This window comes from Pezoporus flaviventris, unplaced genomic scaffold, assembly GCF_033815535.1.
Source record: "Pezoporus flaviventris isolate CSIRO_AGI_PZ_B2104156 unplaced genomic scaffold, CSIRO_AGI_Pfla_v1 ptg000015l, whole genome shotgun sequence".
NCBI classification, from domain to species: domain Eukaryota; kingdom Metazoa; phylum Chordata; class Aves; order Psittaciformes; family Psittacidae; genus Pezoporus; species Pezoporus flaviventris.
The window spans coordinates 9,627,950-9,649,053 of NW_026892563.1; the positions used below are offsets into that span (position 1 = coordinate 9,627,950).

The window sequence follows — 21,104 nt, forward strand, 5'->3', positions numbered from 1 at the left end:
CTTCCTGTTTCATCACAGAAAGTATAGAGACACATGGAATAACCTAGATGCATTAAGGCGAGTTCCGTACTGAATGAATACAGCCTTCATACACACTGTGACTAAGCAATAAAATTGAGATGACTCAAGCCCTAAGTCACAATTTTGTGGATAATTTAACATTGCACAGATGTTATTTGCTTAACAATGGCAAAAATATTTTTCCTCCTTCCTTCCTTCTTTGGTTTGGATCTGACTGGTTTGTTTAATGTTGCAAGGTGATGCATTGAATTTTATTTCTGTTCTTGGGAGGTATAATTTTTAAGTGCTCAGCCAAGAAAGTGAACCATGTTTACTCAAGGATGAGCAAAACAAAAGAAAAAGGTTGCCACTCTGTTTTATCATTCTTCCCTTTCCTTGCATCCCTCTTGTAAGTATATTAAGTAAAGCAGTTAATATATGGAAGATTATTAGATTTGTTTATCCCAAAGCATCACCTAAGGGGTTAAGTTCTCTCATTTCATTGTTTTGTAGGATCTCTGGGGAGTGTGGGCTTGTGTTCACAAGTGAATGCCGTCTGGTGTGCTCACTATCTCTGGTCTGTTCTGCACTTGCTCCCCTGCCTGCCTGCATGCATGCTGCCTTTCTCCCAGCCAGGTTGTTGGAGTAGCAGGCAAGTAGTTTTTCACTGTTGCATGTGGTATGTAACCCAACTGTTTGGACATCTGTGTGAGCCTAAAATTCTACAGCAAGGAAACAGAAAACATTATTTTTATAAAAAAATACTTTCTCATGTTACTTGAAGATGTTTGTAAGGGCTTAAAAACAAGCAGAAATAGACCTGTAGTGGGAGCATGGTCTAATGAATGCTTGGGCTGGCAGTACTGTATTTAGTGTTAGCTCTCTTTTTTGTATAATCAGGCATGTTAATTTACTGCTTTTTTACTCAGTAAGGTGGAATACGTCATAGGCTTAATGAGCTTTAACAGTATTGCTTTAGTCTTTAAACACTATTTTGGTTTTGAAATGTTATTACACTAGTGATAAAAACTAGATACAACTTGCAGCCATTGACTGTGGTTGGAGAAAGATCTGCAGTCCTCTAGGTGTATGGCAGTTTAGCCAAGATATTACCAGAAAGCTGGAATTGTGCCTGACCTAAAAAATTAACTGCTTCTGAATCCATTTGTTTTGTTTGATTAATGAATCTGAGTTTTTCTGATTACTGTGAAGTCAAACATGCTTATACCACATTACTTACAGAGAGGTATACTGAAAGAATAAGAGTTTCATTCTTTTTTTTCAGCCTCTATTTGTTCCAGTGCACTGAATTAAATTTGTATGATGTTGTTCTGTGCTTTTAATGTCTTTTCAAACAATGTTTCTTTCACTCACACATGACCCTGTCTTTAATTCAATACATGACTTGCCAGTTCATAAATTTTCCAGCTCTTATATCCAGATATCATTGAAGTTGGCTCTTAGTCAAAGAATCTGCTTACTATTTGCATTGTAATACTGACTAGAACGCTAAGTATAATCCATGTACTGTTAACTGAGATCACATTCAACAAATTTGGTTTGGGTTTTTTTGCCACTTAATTTCAGTGTCTTGAGTTACTCTTCTTTACCTTGCAAATTTATTGATGCAACAAGCATTTCCTGGTGCTTCAGTACCTGCTGGTACTTAGTTTGCTTATCTGGGTGTCTGCCCTCTGTAAACATATTGTTGAGAAGCGAAGCTGGTTTTTCTTGCTCCTGTATATGGCATTCTGCAAGCAGTAGGCTTAAGTTAAAACTGGAAGAGAGATAAGTTGGCCATTACACTCTCAACATGTTAAGCTTTACATTTATCAAAAGTTCTTGATATGAAAATAACCTTTGTATGTCTTTCTGTCATTTTATTAGTCAGTGTTAGCAGTCCTTCCCTTCCTTCCCTCATCATAGGTCTGCATACACCTGTGGGCCTCAGAAATAGTAACTGTGAACACTGATTATGTTTTTGTGGCTACCTAGTGATGCCATCTCAGATTTGAATTTTATTTCAGACCCCCATGTGAATGAACTCAGGGTGACAGGATTTGTGAGTGTTAAGCAGCATGTATATGAAATGTGGCTCTTTTCATTTGAGTGTCAAAGCTGGGTGTGTTGGATCTGGATTCAGCACGCTGTGATATGTAGTGCCAGCACAGAGTTGGCAGGTGGGAAGTTGGCAGGCCTTCTGAAGCATGTGTAAGAGACAGCAATACCACCAATCCTGCTCCTGCTGAGTTTCCAGCTTGGCCTTTTGCCTCATGCAGCTCTGGTTAGGGCAGTGGCTGGTGCCTTTTCAAGAGATGATATTATTCCAGCTTCTCATGTACCAAAAGTCAATTACAGTCTACCACACCATGTTGGAAGTGGCTGCCATTAGAAATTTCTTTACCAGTATGGAAATGCTGTTTGTACCTGTCCCAGATACACCCTTGTTAGTAAATACATGTAGTGCAGACCACACTTCTCTGCTGGCAAGGAATTTACCACCAGCAGTAGGTGAAGACTCTGCAGCTCAAGCAACGTGAAATGATGAGGTGTTTCCCATACCACTGCAGTCAGTGCACGTGGAAAATGCTGCCTCTGTTGCTGAGTCATTAATTGTTCCACATTCTGGCTTCTGGCTAAGTAAATACAATGGCTTGGTGGTGGGAGTAATTTTTTGCATCAAGCAATTCGATAATGGTACCATTGAAGAGAAGAGGATAATTCCTCTCCCTTTCTCTCACTTCTTTTCAGCTCTGTCTCTTGGGAGCAGGATGCTTCTCTTTCCTGATGAGTTGGGGGAGATACAAGGGGAAAGCATTTTGGGGGGCAGATGAAGCTGTTGATTTGCCGAGTTTCGGAAGATACATGTGGCAGAGAGAGTAGTAGTCACTGCACCTGTGGTAAGTACAAATGTCTGTGATTGCAGTGGATTCACTGTGCTTCCTGTAGCTCTTAACTAACGACCCTCACAAAGATTATTTTGAGGGTGTTGTGCTGTATTTCTAATTGTCACACCAGCTGTGCTAGCAGTTCACAGAAATAAACGGACATTCTTCCCAATGTAATGCTTTTTCTCCTGTAAACGCTGTATTTTTTTTTTTTTTTTTGGTTGGTTGTTGATTTGTAAGTAGTTTTGCCTTAATTAATTCTTTTGTCTTGGGAGGGTGACCAAATGCTCTCTGGATAGACAAGGTATCTATGTACAGTGGATGCAGGTATACTGTAGGATAAACCGCAGCTTATTTTTTATGTCTAATTTTGCTGTTATGTGTTAATAAAAGTCTGTAATTTCTACTGTATCTTCCCTCAATGGTACTTTTGGAGAGGAAGACTATTTTAGAAAACCCTTTCCACAGGGATAAGGGAAGTGAGAAAAACACATGTATAGTGACAATTAGCAGTTGCTCTACCCGTTTTCATGAGACAAGAGAAAACAACCACATACTCAAGTGGCTCATTTCCATGCTCTCTTGTGATTGTGTCCCTTCATTCATTCCTCCTTTGTTACTGTTTCCTTTGCAAATCCAATAGTAGATCATTGCTTTACTCTGATTTAAGAAATTAATGCTCTACCTACATGATGTAGATTAGAACTCAGCCTGCTTTTTTAGGGGGCTTTTCATTTTATCATGAGGCCTAATTTGCATTTTAGCACTCCTCAAATGCTCTATTGTGTGAAATCTTCACTCAATTTAGGATGAAAACTACATTTCCTCACCAGCCACAGGGCTGCTTAATAAAACATCAAAAGTCTGTTAAAAGGAGCATTGTCACTTTCTAAAAGCTGGCTGGTTTTGTTTTTAAACACTAGGTTGGTTCATAATTTAGCTTTTGTCAGCTAATTTATTCTGAACTCTTTTAGAGTGACAGAAAAAAACAGGGCAGGAAAGGGAAAGAGCAAATTTTCCTGTTAAATCTTAATGTGAAATACAGGCCTCTCTAAACACGTGTTGTCTAAAACAGGGAAGTCTTAAGTGGTAGCTTGTTAAAAACAGTGTCTCATTACTTATTAGTCTCCTTTTCTATAGAGCAAGTGTTCCTGCTGGTTTTGCTATGACCAGCTTTGTGTTTATGACACTGCTTTGTGTTTAACAGCTGCATGTATAACAGAAATGCCCACCACTTAGCAGAACAGGTACAGGAGCTAAACCTGGTGAAAAGCAACACAAGAATTTCATCTGATGCCACTGGCAACAGTATTTGCTTCTTCAGCCATTGTTAGGAAGGGAAACTGAAGGATAACTTGTCTTATAGTTTTCTTGCACTGCGAATACTATTCCTTCAGTTCTCAATGCTGTTTATCTTTGTCAGTTCTTCCCAAACTGTCAAAAGCTAGGATGCAAGGGCTGCATTAAAAAAAAAAAAAATTCTTAAATGCTGTTTTAGTTCTTCCAGCATGCATAGTATAAATCTGCATTCTTTTATAGCATATATGTGCTTATGTATGCACACATGTATTTGCTTATGTATGGTGATGTGGAAACATTTTTTTTGTGCATAGATATGTTTGTGTTTATTGTGTATGTAGTATTTGCATGCTTCAAAGTAAAATGTGCATCTGTACACATCTTTTTTTTGTTTTTGTTAAGGCAAGGTGTCTTATGTGGGTTTTTTGGCGTGTTATGTTTATTTACAAGAGACTGTTCTCTTGTAGTTACCTGGATATTCTAACCAGTTAACTCAAGTTTAGCTCCAGTATGGACTAGGGTGTCTCTTCTGGTTTTCTTTGGAAGTTGTTCTCTGTTTAGAGATGGAAAAAAACAACAACAAAAAAACCACCAAACAAACAAAATCACCAGGGCCAAACAAAACAAACACACCCTCCCCCCACAAAACAAACCAACCCAAATCAAAAAACAACAACCCAAACAAAAAAAAACATGAAACTCAAAAAAAAAAAAGATATTTGTCTTACTTCTGGGTGGTTACACGTTAATAAGTCACTCTAAATTCTTGCTGTATTTACCGGAAGGGAATGGGCATTTCTAGAATGTGTCATCCAAAATTCAGTGTCTGCAGTAAGTGGATAAATCACACATTGAAAGTTCCTATTTCTCTGATTTTGACTGTAAAGCAAGTGTAATGGCCTTGCTGGGATGGAGGTGAGCCTTACATGCAGTGCTGTCCTCTGAAGCCTTTCCACTCATTAATTTTACTTCTCCCTTAATCTCAGGGAAATGAGTAGAATCATTCCTTCCACCAGACTCATGCTTATTACTGTTAGGATGAAAATATTACAAGGTGAATATAGTCATTTAAGTATATTGCAGTAGGAAGATAACTGCAGAGCCCTTGTGGGAGCATAATTATCAAACATGAGCAAGTAAATAAATGACAACATAGAAAACATGACATATAAGTAGCTCCTAATATAACCTGATAGTCTGCAAGCCATTCTTTGGTGCCTTTCAAACCAGTACTAGATTAAGCCTTTCTCAAATCAGACTGTGATGGTAATGTCAAAATCACCTACACCTAGTTTGTTTGTTTGCTATGCCTTTCAGGTGGTTTGAAATAAATATACCCAGCTGTTTTGTGGCTCCAAACTACGGTTATGCCTGGAAGTTGATTCTGCAGCTGTTCGTGAAAACAGGCTGAAGGCCTGCAGTGTGCCAGTGAGCAGAAGGGCATTCAATAACTAGGAAAATGACTGGCTTTCTTGAGGAAGAAACAAAGAAGAAACCTTGATTTCTTGCATAGCTGGGAGGAAAGGCAATACAATCTTGACCCCTGGTTAACTTAAAGAAGCATTTTTCAAAATACCTCTTGACTCTGTGGATCTTTTAACTCTGACACAAACGTACCTTTGGACTTGTGCAAGCAAAACGTTGGAGGAATTGATTGGACAAAGCAGTCATTGAAAGAGTGGCTGTTGAAGAACCATGACAAAGCACCTGGAGATCATCAATTTGTCATTTTTGTTGGAACATGAACGGGAAACAATATTGGGAGTTTTGAAGAGAGATGAGTATCTGAAAAAGGTTGAAGATAAAAGGATAAGGTAACCCTTTTTATTACTGTTCTTAAAAATGTGGTCCATATGATAGATATTTTTGTGCTACCCAGTGGAGATTTTCTAGATGCCTCAGAAGAAGGATGAATGTTGGGAGGTGGCACAGTTAATTATGAAAGTAAAGTGTTCTAAAAAGGTAATTGCTTGCTAGCGTGGTCGTCTGTAAACAAAAGATTTTGTCCATTGCTTCAAGGCAAAAGTCTAAGAAAAATCACAAGTGCAGAAATCCGAGGCAGGGTTTTTAAATTTCAGGTTCTGTGGATTTTGCCCACTTTGGCTGAATTTCTCTGCTGTGAAAGGAAGGCTTTAGTGATGTTCTTGATCTTTATTCCTGTGAGAGGGGCTGTATGCTTTGTGCCTTCAGAGCTGACTGTGTGAAGGGAAGTTTGGAAGGTGCACAAGGCGGGAAAGTAGGCATCTGCCTCTCTACAGGAGCCAATACAATATGGAGCAAATGCAAGACTGTGACCTTTTTGTTTCTGTTGCAGTACTTAAAGAATAGGTGGGAGAAGAGACACTTCATTTTTAATTACTTAGTTTTACTTACTAATAAAAAAGTAAAACTGAAAATCTCAGGTATGGATCTCAAAGTTATTCAAAGGGGAAATAGAAACTCAGGGTATTAATAGAGTCCATGCATTCTTTTCTGGGGAAAAAAAGTAAAAATCAGAGAACAATGTGTAGAGGCAGGCTGAGAGCTATTTTAGATGACTCAAATTGAGGTATTCCAGCTAAGTATCAGGTCTGCAAAGGTTCATATGTTTTCCCAGCGTGTTGCTGATGCTTCCTCTCACTTCTCACTGCCCTTTTAAACTTTTATACAGTGCTGGTTGTGAGAAATAGGCTTAGCATGGATGTATGCAGCACTTGGTGAGGCTGCTGAGTGTAATGGTTGACAAAGGGAAGATTTCAAGCCTTTGCTGGTTTCTGTCCATGTATTCCAGGGCCAGGATGCACTGCTCTTCCCTTTGATTTGCTAAAAAGGATTTTAGACATTGTGCATTGCAAAGATGTCTTTTCAGCACCTGCTGCGGCTTTTTTTGTATAAAACTATTATTTGGAAATCCATGCAGAGTTAACCATTGGTTTTGGATGTCTTTCTACCTTGAGAGAGCTAAGTCTAAATGCAGTGTTCCTGTTGGTGTGCAGCCCATTTAATGGGGGAAACGTAGTGGCTTTCATGATTTGTCAGAATTTTTTTTTTGATGATTTGTCATGTGAAGAAGAAAACAGAACACAAGAAAACAGATGGAAAGCCATTTATTCCAGACATTGTGCTCTAATTTGTAATAGGAGAAGCATTTCAAAGTAAGTATTTCAGGTTTTTAAAGTGGCGGCTTTGAAAATATGTGATGAGCCAGTAGTCATCAATCAAAGGCATTGGTATAAATTGCAGCAGTGTTATCAGATAACTAGCTTCCCAAGGCCCCCAGAAACTTCCTTTGTCTGGTACTGTCATTTCCCAATCTAAACTGGAAACTCTTGAGGTTTTGTGGTGTTTTTTTTTTTTTTTTTTGGTGGGTTTTTGTTTGTTTGTTTGTTTGTTTTGGTGGTTTTGTGGTTTGTTTTGTTTGCTTTGTGTTGGTTAGTTTGCTTTCTTTGGTTGGTTTCATGGGGAGTTTTTTGTGTGTGTGTTTTTTTATACGATGTCTTAAACCACCTGATTTCTTTCTTTTTTTTTGGCACTGCTGCAAGTTACTGTCAAAACCTATTGAGTCTGAGAAGCCAAGGCACCTCTGGAGGATGTAGTTTATTAAAGTGGCAGGGGGTATTGGTTGACCTGTGTTTTTGTACAAATGGAAAAGCAAAGGCTGAAAATTAAGTTAACCTGAAATATAATGCTAATTAGGATAACAGTGCAACATGATGCTTCTGCGTGCTTCTAGCCACCTATATATGAACCAATTGGTTATAGATTCAGAGTGTATTTTGAGAATTTTCACTAGACCATACTCTGCAAGTAATGATGCAATGTAGTCTTCTATATCTTGGAAGTCTTTATATAAACGATAAAGAACTGGGTAGGTAATGGCTTCCTAGGAGACTTCATATTTTTTCTTTTTTGAATACAGCTTAGCAAGGATATTTTTAATTATGGCTTATAAGTATACTTCAGAGGAACATTTGTTGTCTTTGGAATTCCATTTGGTGCAATCTGTTATATATTTTATTGAAGTACATCACAGAAGAACAAGTCCCTTTGTATTTATTTTCAAAGCATTTGTCATTCTGGCAAGATGTTTACTTGTATATTGTTCTAAAGAATTTTTAGTCTGCTGCATTCTCTCTGAATCTATCTTGATTGTTTTTTCTGTTCCTAGTTGTCTTCAAAAGCCACCATAACTCGAAAGCATCTTTCTATTCAACATGAGAGCAATAGTAAATGTAGGAGGATGTCCTAATAATTAAATTGTTAAGAATTATCATAGAATCATAGAATGATTAGGATTGGATAGGCCCTTAAGATCACCTAGTTCCAAGCCCCCTGCCATGGGCAGGGACACCTCCCACTAGAACATGTTGCCCAAGTCTCTGTCTAACCTGGCCTTGAAGAGTCCAGGGGGTGGAACATTCACAGCTTCTTTGGGCAGCCTTCCTGTGCCTCACCACCCCCACAGTAAACATTATTTTCACTGTTGCTGCTTATACTTGTGTTCTGGAGTGCGGGTGGCTGTTCTTTTTTTTTTTTTTTTTTTTTTTTTCTGTTGTACAGATATTTCACCTGCATGCAAGAGCAACACAGAAGGGAGCAAGTACTCTTTATGTGGTCTAGTTTTGGTAATACAAATAAGCAGCCTGCTTAATGTTAGAGTTTATGTGCATCGTATGTGAGTGGAAATTTTCTTTGAATATTGTTTCAAAGCTGTTAGTAGTTTACTTGTACAAATAGCTACAGTGTTCTAAACATTTCTCTGCAATGCTTTTGATGTCAGTTGAATGGCCATCATGATTGTTCGCAAATGCTAAGATTGAGTGAAATCGTTAAATTATATAGAGTTAAAAATAGTGAACTTGACTATACTGAAGGTGAAAAAGTAGGGTTTTTTAACATGTGAGTTGCTGTGAGAAACTTTCATCCAGATAACGTCAGGACATTCTAAACTAGATTTTTTGGACTGAAACGTGTATTTCTTCTTATTCCCCATCCTTTTATTATCTTTAATAGTTTTGTTCTTTTAAGACCCCATTTATGAAAACCCATGTTACTTTTAATGCATAGTGTTACAAATCATGAAATTAATACTAACTCAAAATAATGTATTTGCTGAAAGAAGGGGACAGGTGGGGGGTGTATCATGTGCTCAGGGTGTTTGATCTAACTGTTGTTGGGTTGTTTCTGTTGCAACAGCAGCCCCACTGCATCCTCCCCCACCATGGTGTTACACAGGGAACTGGGTCTGATGGTCATAGCATTTTGCCTTTGGAGCTAGCTCTTCATCTCAATATTATTATGCTACTATAGAGCAAACATACATGGCAAACTTACTGCTAATGTACATTGCTTTCTCACCTTGACTATTTTCCTAGGCAGCATTTAAAATACAAAGTTTCTTACCTTATGAATCAAAGCTTTGAATACCATGCTTTTAGAAGAGACCAGCCTAATAATTGCTGAATTGATAAAATAAGAAGCATGTCAATTTCTTCCAAGGATGAGGCTTTATTAGGTTATTACTTGAATCATTACCTTAGCGCTTATGTTGCCAGAAGTTGTGGAGGAATTACACCAGCCCCAGATCTGTATTGACAAGGCAAGATGACATTCCTGTCTTTCAGCTAACTATAATGGCATCTCTTGGTCAGTCCAAAGAGATCAAGAGAAGCTGCAGGGTATTAAACCTCATTCCAATAGAAACTGTTAGCTTGGATACCACCATGTGGTAACTACAGGCAAGTACTTTAGGGGGAAAAGTGAGTCTGAGTAAGGGAAATGAGAATTGATGTAACTGCCAAGTATATGTTTTGACTTGTTTATAAGCTACATAGTACACAGTATGGTATATGGTCTGTGTTTTTGCAAAGCTTTGAAGGAAAGAGTCCTTATGTTTATGCATATTGCTCATTCATACACGTATGGGAAGTTTAGGAGGTTGATTGTCTGGCAGCCATCTCATTTGTCAAGTGAATTTAACACACAGTTATTTTTTGAACCAGAGACTCTTCCATCAAAAGTAATCACTATTGCCAGTACTCTAAGGGTAGAGATGCCTGTTTTGCTTTTCAGTGTTCTTCAAGAATGAAGATCATCCATTGGTGAAAGAATTTCCGATGGAGGCTCATTCTCATGCTTTAGGAACAATTTATTTGATGAAAGACTAGTAAGAAGAGAACAAAAAAATTGTGTTATATTTTTATTTTTGTACCAATTTTTAGATGAGAGGATGAGGGAGCTACTCAGAAATGTTTTTCTGTGGAAGTTTGTCATCATTACAGTATTCAATAGTATTTCAGTTCCCATGCCTCCTTTCCTTCTGTTCACTGGGCTCTGTTCTGCTTTTCATTACACCAGTTCTCAAGTTCTTTTCTTTGCAAATTCATTCTTCACCTCTCCCTGGTTCCTTCTTGTCACCAGTATACCTCTATGCTCTGATACTCTTAAGATATTTGTTATCACACAGATCTTTCACATAAGCAAAATGTGAAAAATCTGTGCTTATAAAATAAGAACCTAAAAAACACTTCAGGTACTCAAATGGCTAGATTTTACAATTCAAAGGAAATCACAGTGGAAACTGGTAATAGCACATCCTTTGCTGAATTGTCAATAATATTTACTATTACTTTCCACACGTTCTTTCAGACAGTGGAGGAAATTTGGTTGAATTTGGAGGAGGTACTGGGAATCAGTCTGGGGAGGAAATTTCCTTTCTCTCTCAGCTGCAGAAATATGTTGATACCAGTTTGTGCACAGAAAAATTCTCTAGTATCTATCTAAGTTAACAGCTGCACAGCTTTGGAAGGAGGATGTGTCAACTCATTTGTGCAGGAAGCAGAACTGTGTTAAGAGCAGGTGCAAGACTGCACCAGTTTTATATATCTATTATTTCTTTTCCTGATGAAATATTTAATTAGAGTTGATTGAGAACAGGATTTATTTATTATTATCTGCAATTTTTTATGACTCTCTGAACTCTGGAGATTTAGAATGGCAAAGTGAAGTTAGGAGTACTTGGATTCTACTGCTCTGCATCTTAAGATAAAAAAGGCATTTGAAATGGGGAGAAGGAAGATGCGGGACAAATTTGAAAATCAAATTGAGGAATCAGGTATGCCATTGTATTCAACGCTATTTTTTACCAAAAGGGAGACGAGATGAGGTCGAAATTTTTTTTCAAAACAAAAAGGCTTCTAAAACCCTACTGAAATGAAAAAGAAAAAAAAAATCAATCAGATTGGTATTTTAAAGAAAAAGTTACCTGACTCAAAGCAAGTGGATTGTGCTCAGAGAGTTAGAGGGCATGATAATGTTCCTTTGAGTGAATAGCTTGAGCAGCAAGTGTCATGCCTCTTGCAGCAACATAGCTATTCTGCTTCTGTGTATCTGGGGAATAAACGTTCTCTAAAGTAAAGCATACTATTAAGAAAAAACAGATCTGTTAAAGCTTCTCATTATTTTTTCCTCTTTGAAGGATTGTAAGGCTTTGGGAATATTCCATTTCTGAAGGCTACATTTGTGGATGAATGAGTGCCTTTGACTGCCTTGTGAGTTTTAGTATAGTAGGAAAAAGTGAGAATCCTTCAGGGCCTCTTGTTAGGCAGTGGGCTACTGTGCTGAGAGCTATGGCTGCTTGCTGCTCCTTAATTTGTTTTTTGTAAAACTGTGGTCCTTGATGCCTGCATTCTTTTCCTCATCTTTTCAAGGCATCAGGTTTTCAGATTCACTTGTTGGATGAACATAATATAGGATTTGACTAGATTTCACTAGTTTGGTATTGGCTAAGTCTTTGTTTGTCTCTTGCTTTGGTATTTTATGTAAGTCTCTCAGGCCCACTTTGGAAAGGCTTAGATTAAGTCATTCAGTGTTGCCTGGAATACTAGTTACGCCAGAACTCTTCTCCAATACACTTAACATATTTTCGCAGACAGTAGAGGGATCTTAATATAAATTCACAGTTAGAGGAATGGCTTAAATATTCTGCTATCCTTGGCAGTAACAAACTTATTTTTAATAGCTATCTTTTATCAAATAGCTGTTGTAGTAGATAGGTGGTTTAGAAACTTGAGTGTATGATAAGATTCTTTTTTATCAGCAGCTAATTAAATTGGCTTCTGGTGAGTTTATTTTCTCTTTCGTATTACTAGGAGAGAATTGATAAAAATTAATTCTTGTTTAGTATTTGAGATTAAAAATATCTAACTGCATGGTTAATTGGCTTCCTTTAAAATTTTGGAGAGCTCAGGTGTTGAATGGCAAAAGAACATTGTGTGCTTATATACAGCTGGCTCCTGTCTTGGCAGATGGAGAGTAGCTGTAACTCGGACCGGCTACATGCTGCACTTGCTATCCCTTTTCAATATTGTGTAGGTAGTGTAGCTAGACTGTGGTTGTTTAGAGGGTGTAATGATGATGGATTTTTTTCAGATGACTCACTCGCTCTTCCTGGCCCTTGAGACACTTCATTCGTTATTTTCTTTAGATCTGAACATATTTGTTACAGTGAATCAATAGTTCAATTCAACAGATAATATAGGGAACTCCAAAAGAAAGTTCATATCCAGTATATCTGCCCATACATTGTTTGCTTGCTTTTTTAATTTTCATTTTTTATTTGTTTGATTAAGTGAGCAGAGAAGCTGTGGGTTGATTTATCTCCATTCCCAGAAAGTCATCAGAGGCAGCTCTGTATTAAAAAACAAGAGCAAACACTTTTTGGAATCCATACTGTTAGCAGATCAGTTATCATCTGATAAGAAAGATTTTGTATGGCATAAGCAGTGGAACTACTACTGGATAGCAGGAATAATACCTTTTAATGTCAAAAGAATATTGCTAAGTTTTTCAATATGTTGATGTCTAAGCAAGCTTTTGTTTAAAAATGCACTGTGTATTGCCTTGGGCTGATAGAGATTTCCTTATTTTAAATTGGAACTATTTAAAACACAGAGTTTGTGCCCAGTGATGCTTCTAATGAAGCACACAAGGCCTGAAAGTTGTAGGGGGGAAGTAGAAGGGTGGAATGGATAGAGGTCAGTGAAGGTTTTGTTTCAACATTAGAAACCTAGATGCAGTCTATAGGACACAAACAATTACCAAAAAGATGGTGAAGCATGAAATCAGACTCTACAACTCAGAGTTATAAAGCAGGTATGTTTATTATGGCACCAGGTGCAAGGGGGATCGCTAATCCTAACTTGTGCACTGAAGGGTTAAGCAAGGAGATATTTATTACCCACAAACATGCATATTCATTAGGTTCCGGAGAGTTCGGTGGGGATATTACAATTAGTGTAGGTAATCGTTAGCATAAATCTCCTCCCTTTTGGCGCTTGCGCACTGCCCTCGGATGGTCGTGGGCAGGGGTCTTCAAGATGAAGTAAGTAGTCTTCCTCATGTGAGCAGGGGTCTTCAAGATGAAGTAAGCAGTCTTCCTCATGGTGCACTTTTCACCTTTGGCACAGTTGGATGCCCCAGTAATCACAAATTAGCTGAAACCAACTGTATCTGCAAGTTTCTGATAGCTGGCAAAGATTTAGAACAGTGTGACCTTTGTACAAAATTTATTGCCTCCCAAGCTAGCAGATGTTTGGGAGTCACTGTCTCCAAACTAATTGATGATTAGAAGGATGGGGATGAAAGGAAACAATTCACTCTTGTTAGTAAGACTACTAAATTCTGTTATCACACCACAGACTTACAACACAAACATTGTTCTCCATCTTAGATCTAAATTAAGTCAAAAGTATTTTAACCCTATGTTTTCCAGGCACTTGCTTTCCTTATATCAATGGCATCCCACTGCTTGTGGAGTTCCGGAAATGCAATGGACCAGTTTGATTTTATTTTTTAATTAAAAATGAGCCACTGTAAATAAATCTCATGAAAAATGAGCCTTTGCTAGTGCTTAGTATTCTGACCCTTTTTAGATCTGATGATTAACAATATTCACCTTCTGAATGAAGATGTGGGCCTGCAAAACAGAGGACCTAGTGAGAAAGCATGTGGAAAAGGCAAAGGTGCACAATACCTTCTTCACCTCTGTTTTACTGGTAAGACAAGTCTTCAGGAATCCCAGCCCCCTGAGATCATTGTGAAAGTTCAGGGCAAGGTAAATTTGCCCTCAGTAGAAGAGAGTCAGGCTAGGGAATATTTAAACAATCTGGACAGACTGGACTGGACCGTGATGGGATGTACGCGTGAGCGCAGAGGGAGTTGGCCGATGTCATTGCAAGACTACTGTCAATAATCTTTGAATGATCATGGTGACTGGGAGAGGTGTCTGAGGGCTGGAGGAAAGCAAATGTCATTCCTATCTTCAAAAAGGACAAGAAGGAAAACCCAGGGAATTATAGGCTGTTATGATGATGGCCTCTCCTCGGAAAAGGGATGGAACAACTAATCCTGGAAATGACTTCCAGGCACCTGAAGAACAAGGTCAGCAGGAATAGTCAGCATGGATTCACCAAGGGGAAGTCATGCTTGACCAACTTGATCACCTGTAGTGAAATGACCGATTTAGTAGATGAGGGGAGAGCAGTGGATGTTGATTATTTTGACTTTGGCAAGGCTTTTGACACCATGAGTTTGTCACTGAGGGTGTTATTAAAGTACAGACTATAAATAGACAGTGGGGCAGCCTGAACTTGCTGAGCTCCTGGGTTGAGAGTGTTATGATCAGTGACTGATTCTGGAGGACAGCCAGCAGCAGTATACCCTAGGGGTACTTGTGAATGAGTGGAAGGAAGAGGAAAGCCTGTCCCTTGTGGTTGTAAAGAGAAGCTTGAACATACCCAGGGAACCAAATACAGATTTTTAAGTTTTGAGTATCATTTTAGTGTGGACTCAATCATGTGATTCTGAGGGGAGAGGATTTTGAAGGCATTCAATAATTCCAAGATTTTCACTTGCCAAAGTTGCCATTATTGTGGATCGGTGAGCAGATGAAACTCTGGTAAGTGGTGGGTAAACAATATGAGAGCGTTTTCTGTGCAGAGTGTTCCGATTTGCCCTCTTCTTCCCCAGAAACAAAGTTGTGTCCCCACTACTAATAAGCTGTTTTTCCTGCTGAAGGAGGCTCAGAACGAACAAGCAGACAGGAAGGGGGAAAGGAGGCTGTGGTGAATTGATCTTGGCTGGCTGCTATACACCCACCAAGCCACATTCTCTCTCCTTCCCTGACCAGGACAGGCAGAGAAAATGGGATGAAAAAAACTCATGGATTAAGATAATGGCAGGGAGATTGTGTACCATGGGCAAAATGGACATGACTTGAGGAAAATTAATGTAATTTGTCAATTTAATAAAATAAAAAAAAATAGGATACAGAGAAACAAGGACAAAACTGAAAACACCTTTCCCTGACACCCCATGTTCCTCCCAGGCTCAGCTTCATTCCTTATTTCTGACTCTTTGATCTTCACCCCTGTCGGAAGTAGTGCAGGAGGATGAGGAATGAGGGTTGGGGTCAGCTCATAATGCTTTTTCTCTGCCACTCCTTCCTCCACACACTTTCCCCCCTTTTCCCCGTTCCAGCATAGGTCCTTTTGAGAGGGGTATAGTCCTTCAGGAGCAGACTGCCCTTGTGTGTGTCCCGGGATGCAGTTCTTGTGAGGAGCTTGCTCCAGCAGGCACTCTCCGTGGGCTGCAGCTTCCTTCAGGGCATGTCCACCTGCTCCAGCATGGGGTCTGCCACAGGCTGCAGGGTATATGTCTGCTCCAGCGTACTACTCCATGGGCTGTAGAGAGACAACCTGCTTCTTCTCCATGGGCTGTAGGGGACAGTACATCATCAGGAATTCTGTGTTTTAGTGGAATGCAAGTGACCATAGCCTTGGTGATAATTAGATGTCTTCACAAGCAATGAAAGCTCTATTTGTTACTCAAGTGGATAGATATGTTAGCTCTTTTAAAATGGTGGTGATTGGGAGAATTTGGTCACGGGGTCTTGGTTGGTTGGGGGAGGCTTGTTTTTGTTTTTTCGCTTAGTTTTTGGTCCAGAACAAGCAGATAGATTGACTTTTGTTGTTCGAAGGCAGGCTTGTCTAGGAAGTAGATCCAAGGAGGGGGTGGTAAAAGTAGTGATCATCTGCCTTCCCTGTGCACAATGGCAATATTGCAGCACAGCTGGCAGTTGCTGGAATGCAGATCATCCATCTGCATTTGGAATGGGCTGGCTGACAGAAGAAGAAAATGGATGTGTATCTCTGCAGGAAGTAGGTAGATGTACGGTGCAATTGGTAAACTGCAAGAACAGTTCGCAAAGTACCAAGAAAGCTCATGAAGCTTGGACAGATTTTTGAAGGCTATGGAATGAAAGAAGGACTCTTCAGGTTGAATGTAGGAGAAGGGTCCAAAGTAGAATGAAGAAAAGACTTTTTCTACTTTTCAGTAGAGGCCAGCAGAGGAAAAGCCTTGACAGAATTTTTAGTCGCTGCCTGGAGAGACTGGACATGCTCTTCATGCTCTTTTTCCCAAAGCTGTCAGAGGTTGAGCATCTGCAGGCCAGGTGGCTGCAGCACAGCTGTAGTTCATGGGATCCCATGGGAAGGAAAATGCTAGCCGACCTTCTAGCAAGGCAGTGTATCCGCAAATAACCTAATTCTGTCAGAGCTTAGTCCCTGGGGTTTTTTCCTGTTAGAAATATAGTAGTTACATCTCACGGGTATTTTGTTGTTAAGGGCCCAAGTCATACCCCACTGGAACTCTGGAACTGCAGCCTTCAGGGTTAGGCCTTAAACTGCAAAGTTTTTTATCCTGCAGAGTCAGTGGCAAAACTGGTAATTTGCAAGTCACATTATTTAAACTGACATTCCTTTTTTTTTTATTTATTTCTTTTTTAATTGTAGCATCATAGCATAATGCCACTATTTACTTAGATGTTTTTGTCTGGGTATTTTTTAGGCTTTGAATAGCCAGTGCCTATGCATTCCTAGCTAACTCTACACTGGTGTAGTATTATATGCACAGTAATTACAGGAAAGATTCTCTTTTCCTTTTGTGGATGCACAGGGTAGTCTCAGTTTTGAGATGCTGTCAACCAGGGCTCAGCATGACTTGAATTATTGATGAGGGACAAGCAAAGATGGTTTACCAATTGTCCAGGAATGCTCAGCTGTTTGCAGTTACTAATACTGAGCTAGCACAAGATTTTCCTCTTGACTGCATGTCTGAAGGGTAGAGGATAGATTTATTCTTGTTTCAGATGTGTGTCAAAAAAAAAAATACAGCAAATATATAAAAAACAAGTGTATTGTACTTATTTGTGTCTTGTAGTTTTTAGTGCTAAATCTTAATCTGATAAAAAGTCCTTGAAAATCATTGAGTCCTGTCTCCAAATGAAAACGTTTTATTTTCTTAATTCTAGGAAATTGAAAAATGAGCTTCTGGAAGTGAGAAGGAAAGGTGGAAACCGTCACTGTCAACAGGACAACAGCAGGGTCTGTGTTCGCTGTCAGAAAAGCTTGGGCTTAATCTTCAACAGAGGAGACCTGTGTCAAACCTGCAAACTCCGAGTTTGCAATAAGTGTCGTGTTGTGGGAACCGATGGGCAGTGGAAGTGTTCGGTGTGTGCCAAGATTGCGTAAGTAATTTTGTGCTTGTGTTCCTGCTTTACATCTCTTTAGCACAGAAGCATGTGCATAGCAAATATGCAAGGGAGGAGTCGTATTTTGCAGTATTTTTTTTTTCCCCACTTCTTAGCCAGTTTCAACCAGCTTGCTTGCTAAAGAAAGCTGCAAACATCACAGATGTTGAGCTGTGGGTGGGATGCTCTGAAAAATGACAGAAAATTAGTTACAAGGCAGTGACTGTCTGTTCACATTATGAAAACATGAATGTAAGCATTCAGTACTTCAAAATTAACAGAATTAAGAACAAGTGAGGTCTGTATGTTCTGACTGACATGGTAGGTGGGTTTGTGAGGAAAGAAATGTAAAAATCGTGAGTCCAGACACTTGAGTTCATGTTTCTATCTTTGCTTTGTTTTCTTTTTCTTCTCCTCCTGTGTTGTAGTAACTGAACATCTCTGCATGAAGAGCGAGGGCTGTATTTATGTGTCTATTAGTGAGCCTTCTAAAGTAAATTGTGCTATGGTGGGAGGTAAAACAAAAGGGGATATCGCACATCCCACAGTTGGAATATTGAGCATGGGGAATGAAGGAGGAGGGTAGCAGATCACAGTGCTGAAAAAGAAATCAGTATTCTAACACAGAGTAGTATCAAGTGAATAAGCAAAAAGATGTTATATGTTCAAAGATACTTATTTGGTGTATACTTGGAAGAACAACTTACTTGATAGGTATGGTGATGTGGGATTTTGTAGCTTGACCCAGTAAAATAACTATGAAGGAAAAGAGAAATGTGTTAGACAACAAACCTCAGTTATGTATCCTGATGTAAGAACTGGATGATATAAGCAAAAGACAGGCTAAAGCAATCATGTTAAAAGGGGAAAGAATCAGAGTTATTTCATAGGGTTGTTTGGTTAATTCTTTTTTTTTTTGTTTTTTTTTGGTTTTTTTTTGTTTTGTTGGGGTTTCTTTGTTGGTGCTTCCTTGTTTGTAGGGTTTTTGGTTGTTTTGGTTTGTTTTTTTTTTTTTACATATTGTCAAACTAAAGAGGTCAGGAAGATAAAGATTTTTGTAAATTTTATTAGATAATGAACTTAAATTGCTAGTTAGATAGGCTACTTGAACAGTTGGTTAAAAATTAATACAGCAGGATACCGTTACGATTTGTGCCTTCTAACTTTAGCTTTAGAAGGTTAACATCTGTTTTTAGCTAGATGTCTTAACTTTCTCTGCAGCCAGTGGGGCACATCCAGAGGACGGTGTCTCACCTCTTAAGATGAAACATGCTCAAGTGTTTCATTTTGTGAAATGATTTTAAATGGGTAGGGGCCTGGCTGAGCTCCTTTAGGCAGTTCCTGAGATGCTCTTAGTGCTGTGCCTTTCAGAAATGATGGGTGCAGATGAGATGACAGAGAGGAGAATGACAAACACAATACTATTCTTTAAAAATGAAGAGAGAAAGAACAAGGAATTTGTTGACCCTGTCAAGTTGCCCTTAGTTCCTTAAATACTGAAACAAATGATTGCTGTGCTGTTTAAAAGCCAAGTGATGACAGGATGATGAGTAAGAGCTGGCTCAAGAAGGTATAATGTCAAAATCACTTTAATTTCCTCCTTTGATAGGGTGACAGACCTTGTGAATAGAGGAGGATCTGTTGATGTCTTATAACTTGACTTAAGTTAACCTTTTGATACTTTCTTCATGCCATTCCAATAAGCTGGTAAACAAGGGGAGTTACACCCTGGAATAAATTCTGTGTGACTGCAGAACTGCCTGGAAAATTATAAAGCTCCATTCTCAGAGTAGTTATGCTTATTTCACTGCCATAAGACAAATAAATAAGAAGGCAGTGGAATAGAACAGAAAATGTCCTGGCTTTTACTGTTAAATGCTTTAGTTAAGGGCTTTGATGCAGCAGATGAGTTTGACGGTTACACCTGCACGTGACATCAAATTGAGAGGTGCTACAGGCATACTGAAGGACAAGATTAGGATTCATAGTGATGCTTGCAATTTAGAGAAGTGGTTGGAAGGAAAAGCATGCGGAGGCTCCCTACGGGCATGTGGAAGTATTACATTTGGGCAAAAATGCAGCTGCAGAATGAGAATAAAAATGGCTTATGCAGCTGTTCCTTAGGAAAGGATCTGGGTATTGTACTGAATGAAAAGCTGAACATGAATCAACAGTATTTTCCACTGTAGAAAATTCCAGCTTCACACAGGGATGTCAAGCAGAATTATGGCCTGTAAAGCACATGATGTAATCCTGTTTTATGTAGGTTACCTGACTTGTTTTGTGTAGCATGCTTTCTGTTGGCCAACTGGTGAAAGTTCAGCAGAAAATAATGATGATGAGCCTAGCACACAGTATGTCCAGAGTAATGGAAGGATTCAGAAGTGTTTGACCCAGGCAAGAGAAAACTGAAATAACTGAGTTTTAAATCCACAGAAGCAGCTGCGTTGAGGAGGCATACAGGCTATTCCACATACTCGCTTCGGATAAGCAAAATGGTATGGTACTGAAATTGCAGTGAAAGGATTTAGGTTAGGTGGTATGAATATTGATATAAACTTGGAGAGGTTGCAGAATCTTGTTTTAAAAACAGGTTGGATAAGCTTCCCTAGAGAATGATGATAGTAAAGATGTTTTGGGGCTGAATAGATGGATAAGGTAACTTCTCAAAACATGTAACCTCTGCTTCTAGTGATTGTGCTGCTATTCTGTATACCAACCAGTGGTCTTAGCAATCATCTTGAAAAATAATTCTGCTTAAAGGCTGCCTTTGAGTTATTACAAACCAGTCTAATTTATTTTGCAAGTGCTAAAGTTGTCTCTACATTGGGCATCTTTATTAAATAGAAATCTCTGTCCTTTCTTTTTTTTTTTTTTGTATCCAGTGTTTTTGTAAGACTATAGTGACAGCTAACAATGTGTAAAATGCCTTTTACACTGCTGGGTGTAGGAAGAGAGATTATCTTCTGTGTGGGCAGTATGAAATGAAAGTTTGAGATAGGTATTTCAGTTAAATCATTGTACATAGTTCTAGTTTTAATTCTTTTGGTTCTCCTTTCCTCTCATTTAAGTGGGAACTGCAAGGAAAATCAGAATTTTTAGGCTTTTTGAATTATATTTAAAGGAGGAGCTAATTATAAGTTGAAGTGAATAGGGCCTTTGGCAAGATTATAAAGCAAGAAAAAGAAAATAGGAGTCCAGTGTTGAGAGACAGTTATTCTGTATGAGTAGCAAACAAAAGTCAGGAGGAGAAGAAAAATCTTCTAGATCTGTAGCATTGATCTGCATACAGTGTTTGTGTCTCTCAAATTGGATTGCTTCACCATGCTAGGGGCTTTGTGAAAAGTGTT

At 38.8% G+C, this 21,104-nt stretch overlaps 1 protein-coding gene across 1 annotated transcript in view; it reads left to right on the forward strand.

Annotated features, from left to right (window-relative positions):
* SYTL5 (synaptotagmin like 5) overlaps positions 1-21,104 on the forward strand; it is a 77,052-nt gene that overhangs the window by 18,435 nt on the left and 37,513 nt on the right. Inside the window, exons 3-4 of the mRNA XM_061453380.1 lie at positions 5,505-6,001; positions 17,536-17,751. Of these exons, the coding sequence (XP_061309364.1) occupies positions 5,883-6,001; positions 17,536-17,751 (335 nt within the window). The 5' untranslated portion in view covers positions 5,505-5,882. The remainder of the gene's footprint in view (positions 1-5,504; positions 6,002-17,535; positions 17,752-21,104) is intronic.